This window comes from Arvicanthis niloticus, chromosome 9, assembly GCF_011762505.2.
Source record: "Arvicanthis niloticus isolate mArvNil1 chromosome 9, mArvNil1.pat.X, whole genome shotgun sequence".
In the NCBI taxonomy this organism is placed as follows: domain Eukaryota; kingdom Metazoa; phylum Chordata; class Mammalia; order Rodentia; family Muridae; genus Arvicanthis; species Arvicanthis niloticus.
Window position 1 is genome coordinate 53678892 of NC_047666.1, and position 13983 is coordinate 53692874.

Consider the following 13983-nt stretch of genomic DNA (forward strand, 5'->3'; position numbering starts at 1 on the left):
CAGGAGCAGTCACTCCTCTAAGGAGAACTGGGGCCAAGACAGAGCAAGTTTGTTCTAAACCTGAATTTATTTTTGTAAAAAAGCTGTTATTACATGTGTGCTTTTAGCTTGGTTGTTCATGTAACTGTAGAGTAGGCTCCTGAAGTGGCACTGCGAGTTTGATTATTTCTTTTTACTCTTGAAGGAGTCAGTAGCCATTAAACCTAAATTTAATTTATTTTATTAAAATAACATAATTGAGGAATCATCAGATAACTGTATTTTATCAGGCTCAATAAAAACAAAATTAAAACCCAAAATCATTAAGAAAACCTGTATTCCTGGCTTTCTTACAGACAAGGATGTGACTAGAGATTAGGGCTGGGCTGCAGCCCACCCCACAGGGGCAGCTCCTGGAAGACAGAGTCAGCGTGTGGGAGGCTGCCAGAAGGTGAAGCACCACGCTTGGAAAGCCATCCGCACAGACACCTTAGACATAGTAAGAGGAAGGTGTGTCCACAAAGTGAAGTTCTGTAGTACCAAAGCAGGCTCCCCAGGTGACCAGGACTCCATGTGCAAAACTGGCACTGCACCACTGTCTGTGCCCTGCAACATATAGGCTCAAGGAGCCAAGTTCCCAATTGCATGTCCCTGCAGCAGCCGGAGTGCCTCCAAGGCCATTTGCCCTAAAAATACTGAGCTGACTTGTACACCTCTGGAGCAGAGCAGGCTGGCTTGGTGGACAGCTTCCATTTCCAGGGCAGGAGGGGTAGAAAAGAAGGCAATATGAAGTTAAGGCCCTGTGAGTAGTCTAGGTCCTTAGCAGCAGCTCTTCCAACATGCATTCTGCCCCCAAGGAAACAAAGTGGTGCCTGACTCTTCTTCATCCCCTGGTAGCCTAAGAACAGCAACGACATCAGCTAGAAGACCGGTAGCCTTGGGGACGTAGTCAGCGTACAAGCATTGATGTCCTCAGTGTGAGCTGCCCGATGCAGGGAAGGCTCTGAGGCGCTCCTGTTGATTTTCGGCAGAGAGTGCTGAAGCAGCTCAATGGAAGACAGGATCTGAAACAAGGCCCCATGTGGTCTCATTAGTTGGAAACTGGGTATCTCCCCAGCCATACCAGGCACAAGGGCCGGTCGGTAAAGAGCTTGTGGAGGTTCTCTGCCCACCAAACCCAATCCTGGCCCAGCACATTTCATCCTCAGAATGTCTGAATGTCTAACCTGGGGAAACAAAGGCCTCTCTTCTTTGACTTTCTTCACACAGTCAGCCACCAACCTCTTCATTGCCTTGGGGCAATTCTTGTAGAGCCTGCTAAGATCTGGGGAGGCATACCCACGGCCCACCATGAAGATGATCTAAAGGAGAAGCAATTGAGCAAAGGAGCTTGTGAACAGAGTACTGAGACTAACTAGCCCCTTACTGCTTTGCCAGGCCCCATGCAGATTACCTGGTCTCGGTTGTTGATGTGAGAGTAGGGAAGCTCCCCAGTCATCAGCTCGTACAGCACAATACCATAGGAGTAGACATCAGACTGGAAGCTAAATGGGTTGTTATCCTGCATTCGGATTACTTCTGGGGCCTATAAGGATGAAGTGTGTTAGGGTAATGACTATTTTAACTAGTCAGGGAGGGAGTTCAAGTCCTAAGCCCAGGGTAGCTCTTCCCCAAGCTCTGGCCTCTGTTGCCATGGTTTTAGTGGTTCTGCCTTATGCTGACTGACAACACAGATCCACCCTGCTCTGGGCCAGTACTTCAGTCATGCTTAGGAAGTTGTGTGGGGCCAGCTTCCTCACCATCCACAGCACAGAGCCAGTGGGCTGTTCAACCTGCTGAGAACCACTCCAGCGTGACTTCACTGTTGCCAAACCAAAATCTCCAATTTTCACCGTGAGGCCTTCGTGGAGAAATATATCTCAATGCTTGTTAAGGAGACTGACAGTTTATACTGTTCATAACAGGGCCTATTTTTTATAGTAAAGCCACCTTTGCTTTACTATTAAATCTTCCAGGAAACAGGAAATGATGGCATACACAGGAAATGGGGCCCCACACTGCTTATCCCCTCTGCCTACAACAAAGGTTTACTACCTAATGCTTTCTTTAAAAATCTCTTAGTAGAACTGGTCTACTTTGTGACTTCTGTCAGCTTACTTCCAAGTAATAGGCAATTTTGGTCTGACTTGTGACCTGCTAGTTTTCAAGCCTTAAATCTATGCTAATATCTTGACCCCAGTGCTTAGCTACCAAAAAAACTTACCCCAGGAAAGTGTAACAAGGTGGTCATGGCCACTGATCAAGCACGGCTCATTGGCCATGTAGAGCTTCAGCTGAGCTTAACACCATGTCATGTGCCATCTTACAGCATGAGAGGTGCAATTGGTAAAGGGACGATGCTATTTCTAACACTGGCCTCTAGGCTGACTGTACATTTAGCAGAAAGTAGCCATTCTGAAATTTCTTGAATACTGGGGGAATTCTGGGGTACTGGTTATGAATTGATGCTAATTCCAGGAGCCCTGAAGAAACACTGTGTCCTTCCAGTTACAATAGGAGCTTGTGGAGGTCAGGTGATGAATGGAATTCTGACTCACAATAGTTAACAGTGAGCCCCCAAACTCTTGTAGATATTTCATAGAAGCTGGTTCCCCTGGCGTGTGCAATGAGGGCTGTTATGGTTGGAAAACCTAAATGGAAGCCTTTAGGGTGGTCTCTGCCAGGGATGTGAGCCAAAAGTGTCACATCCCTGGCAGAAGTGTAGTAATCAGTGCCACATTCAAGCACTTTAATGCTCCTAATCTGGCCAGTGCAGAAGACAGATGGAACGTGAAGAATGATAAGCTGTACCAGATGTGGTGTCCTTACTGGAGCAATTAATGTACCTCCTGATACACAGATGTTGATCTGACAAATGCCTTTTTCTTTGGTACCTGTCCATAAGGACCACCAGAGCAATTTACTTTTGATTGGCAAGACCAGCAGTATATCTTTTACAGTTGTACCTCAGATCTTGGTCATGTCTCTTCCACAAAATATCACATTGGTATACTATATGGATGATATTATGCTGGTTTGACCAAGTGAGCAGGAGGTAGAGCAATCACTTCGACTTGTTGGTAATACATATATATGCACCAGAGGATTACAGTTACTTTTCCATCTAAATGTACAGTCACATACCTTCCATAGGCTAGATATAAATAGATGCTAATAACCTTTTCAAAACCTTTTGAGTTCAAGTCTATTTCAAGTTTGTATCCCAACTCTGTAGGAATTATTTCCAGATCACTGTTGGTTTAAAAAAAAAAAACAAACCCAAAAAACAACAAACAAACAAACAAAAACCCTTAAGGAAGGAACTCTCATATTTGGCTCTCTCATGTTTGGCTTCTCAACTAAAGCCCTAGTCTGACACCATGAACCATGTGTGTGAGAAAAAGGCCCCTTTGGGTCCTTAAGCTGAGAACTCAATACCAAAGGATACTGTTGGATTTCATGTCTCTGTGGATGATGTTCTTTGCATGCAAATAGCTGTGAAGGAGAAAAAAAAAATCAGTTAACTGTTTTAAGACTACAGCTAGTGAGTCAAGGCACCCAAAGGCCTGTCTTCCTAGCCTAATCCTGTCATCTGTAGAAAGACTCCAGCATAAATGGGCTGACACATCAAGCATCATTCAAAAGTTAACGGTGACCACCTCACTGCCCAGCAGCTAACTGGTGGGTAGCACTGTGCCCTGCATATGGCAACTTAGATTTGCTCTGCATATAGGATGCTGATTTTACCTCACATTCTGCCTATCCAAAGACAAAACCCAGAAATGGGAAGGCAGAGAATGTAATAGGATGGCTATTCTATGAATATAGAAAAGCCCTAAGCCATACACTTCCAAAACAGAATTCATATGGCATGTAAACTTTACCTCAGTGTTTCTTACAACCTAGAGTTCTGTATGATTTTTTTTGTTTGTTTAGTTTTGTTTTTTGAGACAGGGTTTCTTTTTAGTCCTGGATGTCCTGGAACTTGCTCTATATAGAGACCAGATTGGCTTTAAACTCAGAGATCTAATTGTCTTTGCCTCTTGAATGCTGGGATTAAAGGCATGTACTACCATTATCTCTTTTCTGCATGATTTTAAGACAGAACAAAACTGTATAGCACTAAGGAACTCTGCACCTCACCATAAGGGCACTTGGAAACCAAAGCACTGCCTGTTAGTCACATGGTCTCTCAGCACTATGTCCAGCCAGAGACCTTAAAGATGACCTTTGAGAGAAAATGGATAATCAAAAGTGACAAAAGGGCTCGAGAGACAGGTTGGGTGTTTAAGAGAATGCACTGTTCTTACAAAACACTGTTTACATTCCAGACCAATATAAATTTAATTGAAAAATTGAGAAGGTATTTTCCTGTAGATCATGGCTGAATGGGTAGTTAGGCTGACGAGAAATGGGATTTCTCATACATCAATATCTGCTGTCAAAGAGCCCACCCAAGTGCCACTCCCACAGGACTCACCAAACTGTCTACTTACTCCATTCCCTGAGCTGTCTGTCGGGCAATGTCAATGAGTTGGAACATCTGGAATTTGGTCTCCTGGACATGCAGGTGTTTGTAGAGACTGCTGCCCTCACACCACTGGGTCACAATCGCCAGGTTGTCCTTTGTCATGTACCCCATGAATAGCAGGATATTAACATGCCGTGTTTTGCTAGGATAAGCAGAAGCACAGCCATGAGACCACCCTTCATACGCCTCCATGCTAGCTAGCCTTGCTTACAGAGGATGCATTTTGCATAGGACCCCTGGTCTGTGGACTCCACCTCGGTCCAACTCATCCCTACAAACCTAAGTGATTCAGAGACTAGACTGAGGGTTTGAGCTCCAGAGCAAAGCAGATTGGCTATAAAAAGAAAGAAAGGTTAAAAACAATCTTACTACCACAAACCAAACACCATAGAGCTGGACTGTTGAATTTGGAGTACAAAGAAGGGGTGTGTCCATGAAAAGGGCTCTTCTGGCTTCCAGAACATATATGCTGGAGGAGGAATGTCCCTTAAAGCCCACAGCAGGTGTTGACCTACACAGCTTGGCCCTAGCTAACCATGCTGTCCAGGGGCTGGGCTTACCGCAGAACAGCCACCTCGTTCCTGAAGGCCTGAAGTTGCTCTGGAGTTGGGTCAACCACCTTTAGGATCTTTACGGCAACATCTCCTGCAAATTAATTTGTAAGTCACACTCAGTTATATAGTCTTTATTTTTCAAATACCTTAGAATTTATGTGCATCTTACCTTGTTTTTTTGAGACAGGTTCTCACTGGGACCCAGGACTCACTGACTAGGATCAGCCAGTGAGCCCCTTTCTACCTCCCAAGTACTAAGATTGCAAGTCAGTGCAACCACAGCTAAATGTTTATGTTCAAGGTGGGGCTTGCACTCGGGTTCTCATGTTTAGATGGTAAGCACTTTTTACCACTAAGCACCTCTCCCAGCCTTTCAAAAACCCTAATTCTAAGGAAAATAGGGAATTGCTTTTCAAAGAACATGTATCCGTGCAGGTAGAACAAATAAATATGCCAACTAATATACACCATGTAGGTGAGACACGTCAATGCTACTCATACCCATGGAGGCCTGCAACAAACTTGTATCCACTTGAGCATCAAGGTAGGTCATATGGGCTAGCTCCACAGCCTTACCCTGTGAGGATGAAATCAGTGCCAAAGCCATGAGTGGCCCACCAAATACAAACTGATGAGGAAGCAGGCCCTTCAGCAAGTTGAGAGGAGTTCAAATATGTTTTATATAGATATATTAGCAATAATAAATTACTTGAAACCCTATAAAGACCTCATTTTTTTTGTGGGAGAAGAGGGGAGGGAAGGCCATTGAGACAGTGTTTCACCCTGTAGTCCTAGAACTCATTCTAAACCAGGCTGGCCTTGAACTCTGAGAACTCACTTCTGCCTCCCAAGTGTGCCACCACTGTCCCTGCTAGGACTTTAAATTTTCATAAGTTAGCCAAGTTGAGTCAGGTGAGAAGCACCCTGGAAGTGGCTGGTCCCTCAACCTTAGAAGTGCAGGCTTGCACCAGTCTGTTCTGGGGAGTGACAATGGTAAGGATGGGAGTCCCATGAGGTCCCAATCTTGGCTCCCTGGGAGCTCCAGTCTACACCTGACCTGATAAGTGACCTCTCCCAGCACCAAAGGCACAGGCTGCTGGAGAGAATGCAGCTCACCTGAGTGGATAAGAAGAGCTGGAGCCACCTATCCAGCAGTGACCATAAACCATGTGTGCCCTAGAGGCAGCCACATAGGGAGACTGCTGCATGGCTGTGAAGTCTGAGACAAGAATAGTAGCTGGGCTCAAAGACAACTGAGAAGTGGGGAGTGTATGAAGATGCTTCCTGGAGGTAGTGAACTGTGAGCATTAGGAAGAATAATAGAAAGGATATTCTAGACTGCACCAGAAACAAATGTAAGGGCCCTTGTGGGGACATGTAACTGAGCACCTACAGAACAGAAGAGCTAGAGAAGAATTTGGTGCAATAGCCCAGGTGAGGGCAGGCTTGGAGTTACAGTGGGAAATAACTTGGGAGGGCTTGGGGGGAGGGAGGTAGGCAGGTCAACTTAAGTGGTGAGGCCAGGAAGATGGTTGGTGGCCAGGTGCCTGCAAACGCAAACCTTAAAAGAACAGGTGGGCTATGAGTGCAGGAAAGAGGCTGGAGGTAATGCTAAGCGGCCCATCAAGAAAAGGCTCTGCCTAGTCCGTGGCCTGCTGCAATGACAGCATTCCTCTGCAGATCAAGAGACAGGCCAGCAGGGCATTACTTAATAGTTCTCAGAGAAGGAGTCACTCTACAAGTCACTAACCAACTCTCTGATCTATGCTCTTAAGAAATCAATTGTCCATATGAGGACTCGTGCAAGGCAAAAACCCATGTAATGATGTGCACTGAGAAGTAGATGCTGCTGTTTCCAGAGGAATTTGAATGTCTGCACACTTGATGCTCAGAACTTGTTCCATCCATTCAAGAATGTGCTAACAACCTAAATCCAGGTGTTAAAAACCTGGTACAGAAATGGTTAAATATGTTGTCAGATTAGTCAAGCTACAGCTACAAAGTTTAAGCTCGAATCTTCCTTCTAAGTGATCATGTGTTTCCCATGGCACAGGAAGAGATAACTACAATTAACCCTGACTCAAACAGAGACACTAATCAGGAAGTATCCAGTTTTCCTACACCAAGTTTCTGATCAGAAGCCATCAGCTCCTCCTGTACCTGTTATAAGGTCCCTTTCAGCTGTTGCTGTCAAGGGTACACTCCACCCAAAGCAGCTCATGAACAAACATGTTCCATGAGCACAGCTAGCTTAACTTAGAAGAAACAGCACCACTAATATTTCACTCCAGGGCTAATAGTCATTCACTGGTTTCTAAGCACCAGAAGGACTTTATTATACCAATTAAATAAGGTTAAAATGCTGTGAAATTTCAAAATTGATTTGATTGCCAGGTGTGATCAAGAACCCATAGAGGCCACCATGAACCAAGAAGCCCCTAGCCCTCTGCTGGAACCTGACCATCAGAGCCCTGCAGCTGGAAATAGGCCCCAAACTCACCATGCCACTTGCCCTTGTACACAGTGCCAAAGGAGCCTGACCCGATCCGAGTAGACAGCATCACCTCACTGGCTTCTATTTCCCAGTAATAACTTGAATCTCTCTGCCCACGAGGCCTCTGAAACAAATGGAGATCATTCATAATCCACACTATCAAAGAAAAAAAATCATCCTAACCCCTTCTGTTCCTGTTTCTTTTAAAGAAGAACACTGTCACTGCAGCTACAATTTCTGTCTTAGAGGAGATGCCAGTTTACTGAGTTGTAGCCAAATGGCATTCATTCATTTTCCTTTAATATATCTTATTAGGTTCCCACCCCCCAAATATCTAATTTCCAAGAGTTTATCTTTATTGAGCCCTGAGAGAGAGGAATTGTTACTGGCTATACTCACAATTTTGTTTTTTTCCTGGGTCCCAGATCCTGGTGCCCGCTCTCTTTGTGCTGGCACAGGGGTTTTGGGCTGTGACCAGCCTGTTGGGCTCAGGTTGTTGGGGCTGCTGGACAGGGCTGAAGGTGAGGCTTAATAGACAAGACAAACAGAATCCACACGTAGATAAGCCAACAGAAGATCACAGCATAGAGAGAAAAAAGCCCATTACTGATCACTAAATGACTGGGGTAAAGTACCTGATTCACTGTGACTTCGAATTGCATCCTGAAACAAAAAACAAAAGCTGATCAGACAAGCTAGAAAAGGCTTCCTCTTGTGGGGGAAGGCTTGTAGGAACAAAATAATTATTACAATAGAAAGTATACTTCTATACTCTAAATTCCTAGTTTACCTAATGTCAAAAGCAAATTTTCCCAAAATTGATTTCTAGTTAATATTACATTAAGTATAACTTTTCATGGTAACCACAACATTTCTCAGAAAAAAAGCAACAGAAACAAACCTTCGGCAAAGGCTGGCAAAGTTTCTATCAATGGGGATCCCCTTCAAAGACTCAGGATCCTGCTCTACTGAGACTTAACCAGAGACAGAGACAGAGATCCAGGGACTCATTTTTACTTCATTAGGAATAAGGACAAATGTAGACCTAAGGTAGGGTTTGACACAAGTAAGCACTACTTACAGCCTAAGTCACAGGGAACTGGAAAGACGAGGAACCCCGGAGCCTGAATCCTGTGTTTACAGGACTTTTTAAATCCACATGGACAGAAGGGCGCCTCAGCCAGGGTCACAGAACAGTAGGTGGTGGGAACGGAAGCATCCCATACGGAGCTCAGCCTCGGCTCCATTAGCACTGAGATACTACTGTAAACCTCAGTGATGTTCCCAAGCAGGCTACATTCTCTTATTGACAAGCCAGCTCTACTAGACACTGTTACAAAGAAAAGTTCAAATCATGGAGACCTGCCTCAACAGGACATTTTTAAAAGGTTTTTTGATTTGTGTGTGGTGCACCACACACACGGAAATGCAGGTGCCCACAGAAGTCAAGAGCTAAGGTGAGATCCCTGAAGCTGGAGTTGCAGACAGCTGTGTGCCTCCTCATGGGTACTTGGGCCTGAACTCGTGCCCTACAAGAGCAGCAAGCACTCAACTGCTCAGCTATCCAGACAGCCCTCCATAAGAGTTCTAAACTCTAAATCTTAAAATTCTTCCTTGAAGGTGGCATTTATAGTTAATATAAAGCTACTTGACCCTCATAACTAAAGACAATGTCTTTCTAGAAAGCCAGGTTACACTTTTCTTTGTATAACCATACCAAACAAGATATTTCTTCTACAACACCATTACTAGAATGTTCCCACTCAATACTTTAAGGTTTATTTTTTCCATTTTATATGTAAGGGTGTTTTGCCTGTTTATGTATGTGTGCACATTTTTATAGTGCCCTTGGAGGCCAGAAGAGGACATTACATTCTCCAGAACTGAAATTATAAACAATAGTAAGCTTATATGTGGGAGTTGGAACCTGAACTAGGGTCCTCTGCAAAAAAAGTGCTCTTAACTGCTGGGCCATCACTCCAGCCATGTTTTTGGTTATTTGGTTAGCTGGCTGGTTGGTTTTTTAAATACAGGATCTCACTGTGTAGTCCAGGCTGGCTCTGAACTTGTCATTCTTCTGCCACAGCCTTGTTAGTGCTATGATTACAGACATGTGCCACCATGATTAGCCTTCAAAGATATTTTTACAAGCATAAACCAAGCTACTCCACCCCCACACACACATACACATTCAGCCACCCTGTCCAAGTTTCTTCACAGTAGAGAGTAAAGCCTAATTCTCAGTCCCAAACCTATCTGTAAAATATCCACAGAGATACTTAAGAATCCAGATCCTTGGGTCTAGGAAGAGGATTTGGTTGCTGAAGGGTTTGTAATGTAAGCAAAAAGCCCAGAGTTTAGTCCCCATGTGGTGGCACATGCCTATGACCCCTATACTGGGTATATGGTGACAGGAGGATCCTGGAGGCTCACTGGCTGGCCAGCCTAGCCTAGCCAGCAAGCTCCAGGTTCAACGAGACTCTATTTCAAAACAGATGGAGGGCAATTGAGGAAGATATGTGACACACGTGACATCAATCTCTAGCCTCCACATACCTGCACACACACAAAATACAGATCTTCACTCTACAACTCGAACTAGGCCTGATGATGTGTGTCTGTGTGGGAAAGGTGGAAAAGCCTGGTGTCTGTATATTTTTAAGTACAACATGATGGCAGCCAAGTAGGAGAAACACAGGTCACTCAAACAATCTCTTCTGTTATTTTCATTGATTAGAATTCTATTCCAGAGTACAGCAGGATAGTGTTTAATGTCTCTTACTTTTTCCTTCCTCTGCTCATTATTTTATTTGGTAGTAATTACTATAATTGGATCATATAATTCCAGGATAAAATTTTAAGTGCTCCTATGTTTAAGTATTAGTTTAGAAGAACATAGCTAGTATTAAACTGAACAACATACAGTCCAAGATGCTGAATGAATCGTGTGTTATTAAAAAAAAAAAAAAAAAAAAAAAAGACACATGCCTCTAACCCCAGCACTTTTTGAGAGGCAGAGGCAGGAAGATCTCTGTGAATTAGAGGCTACCTTGGTCTACATAGTGAGTTCCAGGACAGCCAGAACTATAGAGAGACCCTTTCTTAAAAAAAAAAAAAAAAAAAAAAAAAAAAAACCACCACCTCCAAAAAGAAAAAAAGAAAAAGCCACAAACAATTTTCTTTTGAGGCACAAACAGAATTAATACTTGTGCTACGTATGTTAGAAATTGAAGAGTTTTCACTTTGTACTAACATTTTAAACAGGAACAAGGTGGATATGGGTAAAAAAATGGCTACTTTATATGATTATATTATTAAAACTAATAATGATAAAGCCCATAGCTTACACAGGTAAGAGAAATGGTTAAAAGTGATTTGTAGCTAGAGAGAAACTGCGCCTTAGATGACAGGTGTCAAGGAACAAGGTTTTACAATTCATGTTGTAGAGAAAGCATAGTTATATGGTCTTGTCTTTTGAGTCTCTTTTATTTTAAAGTAAAAGATTTTAAAGTAGGATCTCACTATGTAACCCAGGCTGGTCTTGAATAAGGTCCTCCAGAGTGCTGGGATTCTAGTCATGTGCTAGTATGCCAGACTTTCTGATAACCTTTTCTAAGTCATATTAACCAGATGGATGAAATGTTTTGATTGTAATGTCTGAACTCAGTATAGATGCTGTATCATCTATGAACTATATCAGTCCATCTTTTGAGAAATCTAAGTTTTTAAAAACTATTTCAATGCCCTTGTCTTCAAGAATCTACCTTGAGAAATTTACCTATCAATGGTAACCCCCAGAGTGTTTGTTTTACTCATAACTATAGAAAAGGAAAAAAAATACGGCAACACGTCTGGCTAGAAGTATAAATGAACGTATAGTTGCTCACTTAATACTCTACCACCTGACAATCTTGCCTGTTAAACACAAGAAAGCAAAAGCATGAAGAAAATACCTACTCTTCCCCTTAGACAAAATCGTCTGGAGCACGCCCTGGGAGAAGCATTCAGGCTGTTATTCTAGTCCAAAGCAATGAGAAATAAAGAAGAATAAAGAACAAAGGAAGCATTTGAAGTATATTCAGTTGACTTTAGAGATGAGCTAGAAAGCAAACCAGATGAACAGAACATACAAGAGAAGAAAAGGCAGTTTGCAAACACTGACTGGCACTGGCACATTTGCCTCAATGCATAGGAGATCCCAGAGTTCCTACTTTACAGTCCTCTAGAACATCTGAGGTCTTCACACTACACCCTCACTACTCTGCAGTATCTGTACCAGCACAAAGAATCACACCCAAAGCTGGGACACCGAGCAAAGTAGTTATCAAGGAGTTCTGTTTCCTGCTGGAACGACACAGTGGCCTAGTTATTAAGCCAGTCTATAGACATTACAGATTTAAAAAGAACATTTCAAAGTCCAAGGGCCTGAGAAAGTACTGCAACATTCCTGAGCAACTTTGAAATCCACATTCTCTGTGCTTCCCAATCTAACTACAGTTGCTCATCACCACCCCCAAGGGGCCCTATTACCTCAATCATCCTGCTGTCCACAGGCAGGGTGGTGCTGACCATGTGGACATTGGGAGTGGATGTTGACCTCTGCCTCTGGGACAGGGAACCTTCAGAGGAAGGGCTGGAGGTGTTGAAAGTGAAGGCATGGGGTGTGGAGTATCTGTGCTGGGAACTAGATACAGAGGAGAAAGAAAGTCCCATGATTGGCACTCAGGCCTTCACATTGGCAAAGTCTTTTTCAACGGCTTAGTTCATTAAGACACTTAAGGGCAAACCTGACCCATACAACCCTTGACACAATATTTTACTTTCTCAATATGCACGATTTAAATAACTTTTCTGTGTTCCTTTTCATGCAAAATTTTGAAAATGAACAATAAATGTGCTTAGCATCCCCTGTGAAAAGAAGAGTCCATTATACAATCTCTCCTTGGTAATAAATCACTCCAGAAGACTTCAGAGCTTTACAACATTCTTAAGAACAGATCAGTATTTATACCACCTAACTGGAATCTGCCCAATTTAATTTGAAGGAAGACTGAAAATCCCTGTAGCCAGCACACAGCAAAGTATGTGTTCTGTTAGATCTGCAACGCCGACCTATGAAAAGACTGTTTCAGCCTAGGAACATACATTAACAAGTATAGAATAAGGGACGGAATGCAGCTCAGTGGCAGAAGGTTTACCTAGCCTGTATAGGGTTCTAAGATCTGAGACCCAGCATCTTGAAACCTCCGGTGACTAAAGGTATGACTCCAGCATGTCACCAGCCTAGACTAGGTGAGGCCCTATTCCACCCTGACTCCAAAAAACATATTTGTTCTACAGATTAAATTTAAGGTTTGTTCAGGTCACATTCGTATGAATCAAGAGGTAAAAACCGGTGTTTCTAAGGGATACTGTTCTGTCTGTGCCCATACTACCCTGAACAGGCCTGGCCTTGTTAGGGACAGCTGTTCCCTCACTGAAATGCCACCTTGCACTAGGAATTCTACATTTAGGTTTTCAGAGTCTAGTTTCTTATCTTCAAGGCAGTTGTTTTTTACTCAAATGTGGTTTTCAAATTACCAAAAAGGATTCATTCAAGTCAGGCATAAACACATATTTCAGTACAAATTCCTTGTTCTAAAATGCTGCCTTTAACTAGTTCTATAGTAGCTTTTCAGGGGTCATTAAATGGTAGCTGATTAGCTATCAGATATTTTAGACAAAAATACAGATTCTTATCTTGGTTTCTAAATACTTTTGTGCCACTGAACTTGGAGTTTTAAAGCCAGAAAACAGCACAGACAAGTGAAAGGCAAACTCAGAGCCTAACAGGAAGGTCTATCTCCAACTACCTGGATGTTAAGGCTGGGACAAACATTTACAAGTTAAGGTCTGGTTTTCTTCTTGGTTGTTATACTCACTTGGAGGACCCTTTCCAAAGACACTTAATTTACCACAACTGGAAGAAGGCAGAACCTCAAGCTTTTTATAAATGTAATGTGAGACTGAGGGTTGTATTGTAACACAAGGGCCTGCAGTCAAAATCACTTTCCAGAATGTAAGTACGCTGGGACCACAGGGAGAAAGATCTCCATTTGATGTTCCACAGAAGCAGCAAAGGGTCTGCAAACAGCAGAACATGAAGAGGAACTTCTTTGTATTCAGGCTGCTAACCCAACCAACCCAATGTAACTTTCCAAAAGAGCTCAAAGGAAAACATTACCTAGCAGGCATCCGGGAAACAGATTCTCGCATCCGACGCATTGTGAAAGAAGGTGGTGCTGGAACTCCACCATCACCAACAGTGGAATTTGGAAACAGCCTAAATGAAACATGGAAAGACTAGTTTATGGATTCAGTCCTCTCACAAAGAAACCATCCCACCT

General features: G+C 43.1%; 1 protein-coding gene across 4 annotated transcripts in view; it reads right to left on the reverse strand.

The window, feature by feature from the left end:
- Positions 1-204: 204 nt before the first annotated feature.
- Raf1 (Raf-1 proto-oncogene, serine/threonine kinase) overlaps positions 205-13983 on the reverse strand; it is a 60540-nt gene continuing 46761 nt past the window's right edge. For 3 of the 4 annotated variants that reach the window (XM_034512304.2, XM_076940311.1, XM_034512306.2), the window contains exons 6-17: positions 13821-13919; positions 12128-12281; positions 8233-8260; positions 7997-8124; positions 7604-7721; positions 5110-5194; positions 4515-4691; positions 3467-3513; positions 1779-1897; positions 1433-1564; positions 1206-1340; positions 205-1043 (exon numbers count right to left, since the gene is read on the reverse strand). In XM_034512304.2, the coding sequence (XP_034368195.1) occupies positions 900-1043; positions 1206-1340; positions 1433-1564; positions 1779-1897; positions 3467-3513; positions 4515-4691; positions 5110-5194; positions 7604-7721; positions 7997-8124; positions 8233-8260; positions 12128-12281; positions 13821-13919 (1366 nt within the window). In that variant the 3' untranslated portion in view covers positions 205-899. Of the gene's footprint in view, positions 1044-1205; positions 1341-1432; positions 1565-1778; positions 1898-3466; positions 3514-4514; positions 4692-5109; positions 5195-7603; positions 7722-7996; positions 8125-8232; positions 8261-11554; positions 11615-12127; positions 12282-13820; positions 13920-13983 lie in introns of all 4 variants that reach the window. The other variant, XM_034512302.2, reaches the window with a different exon arrangement.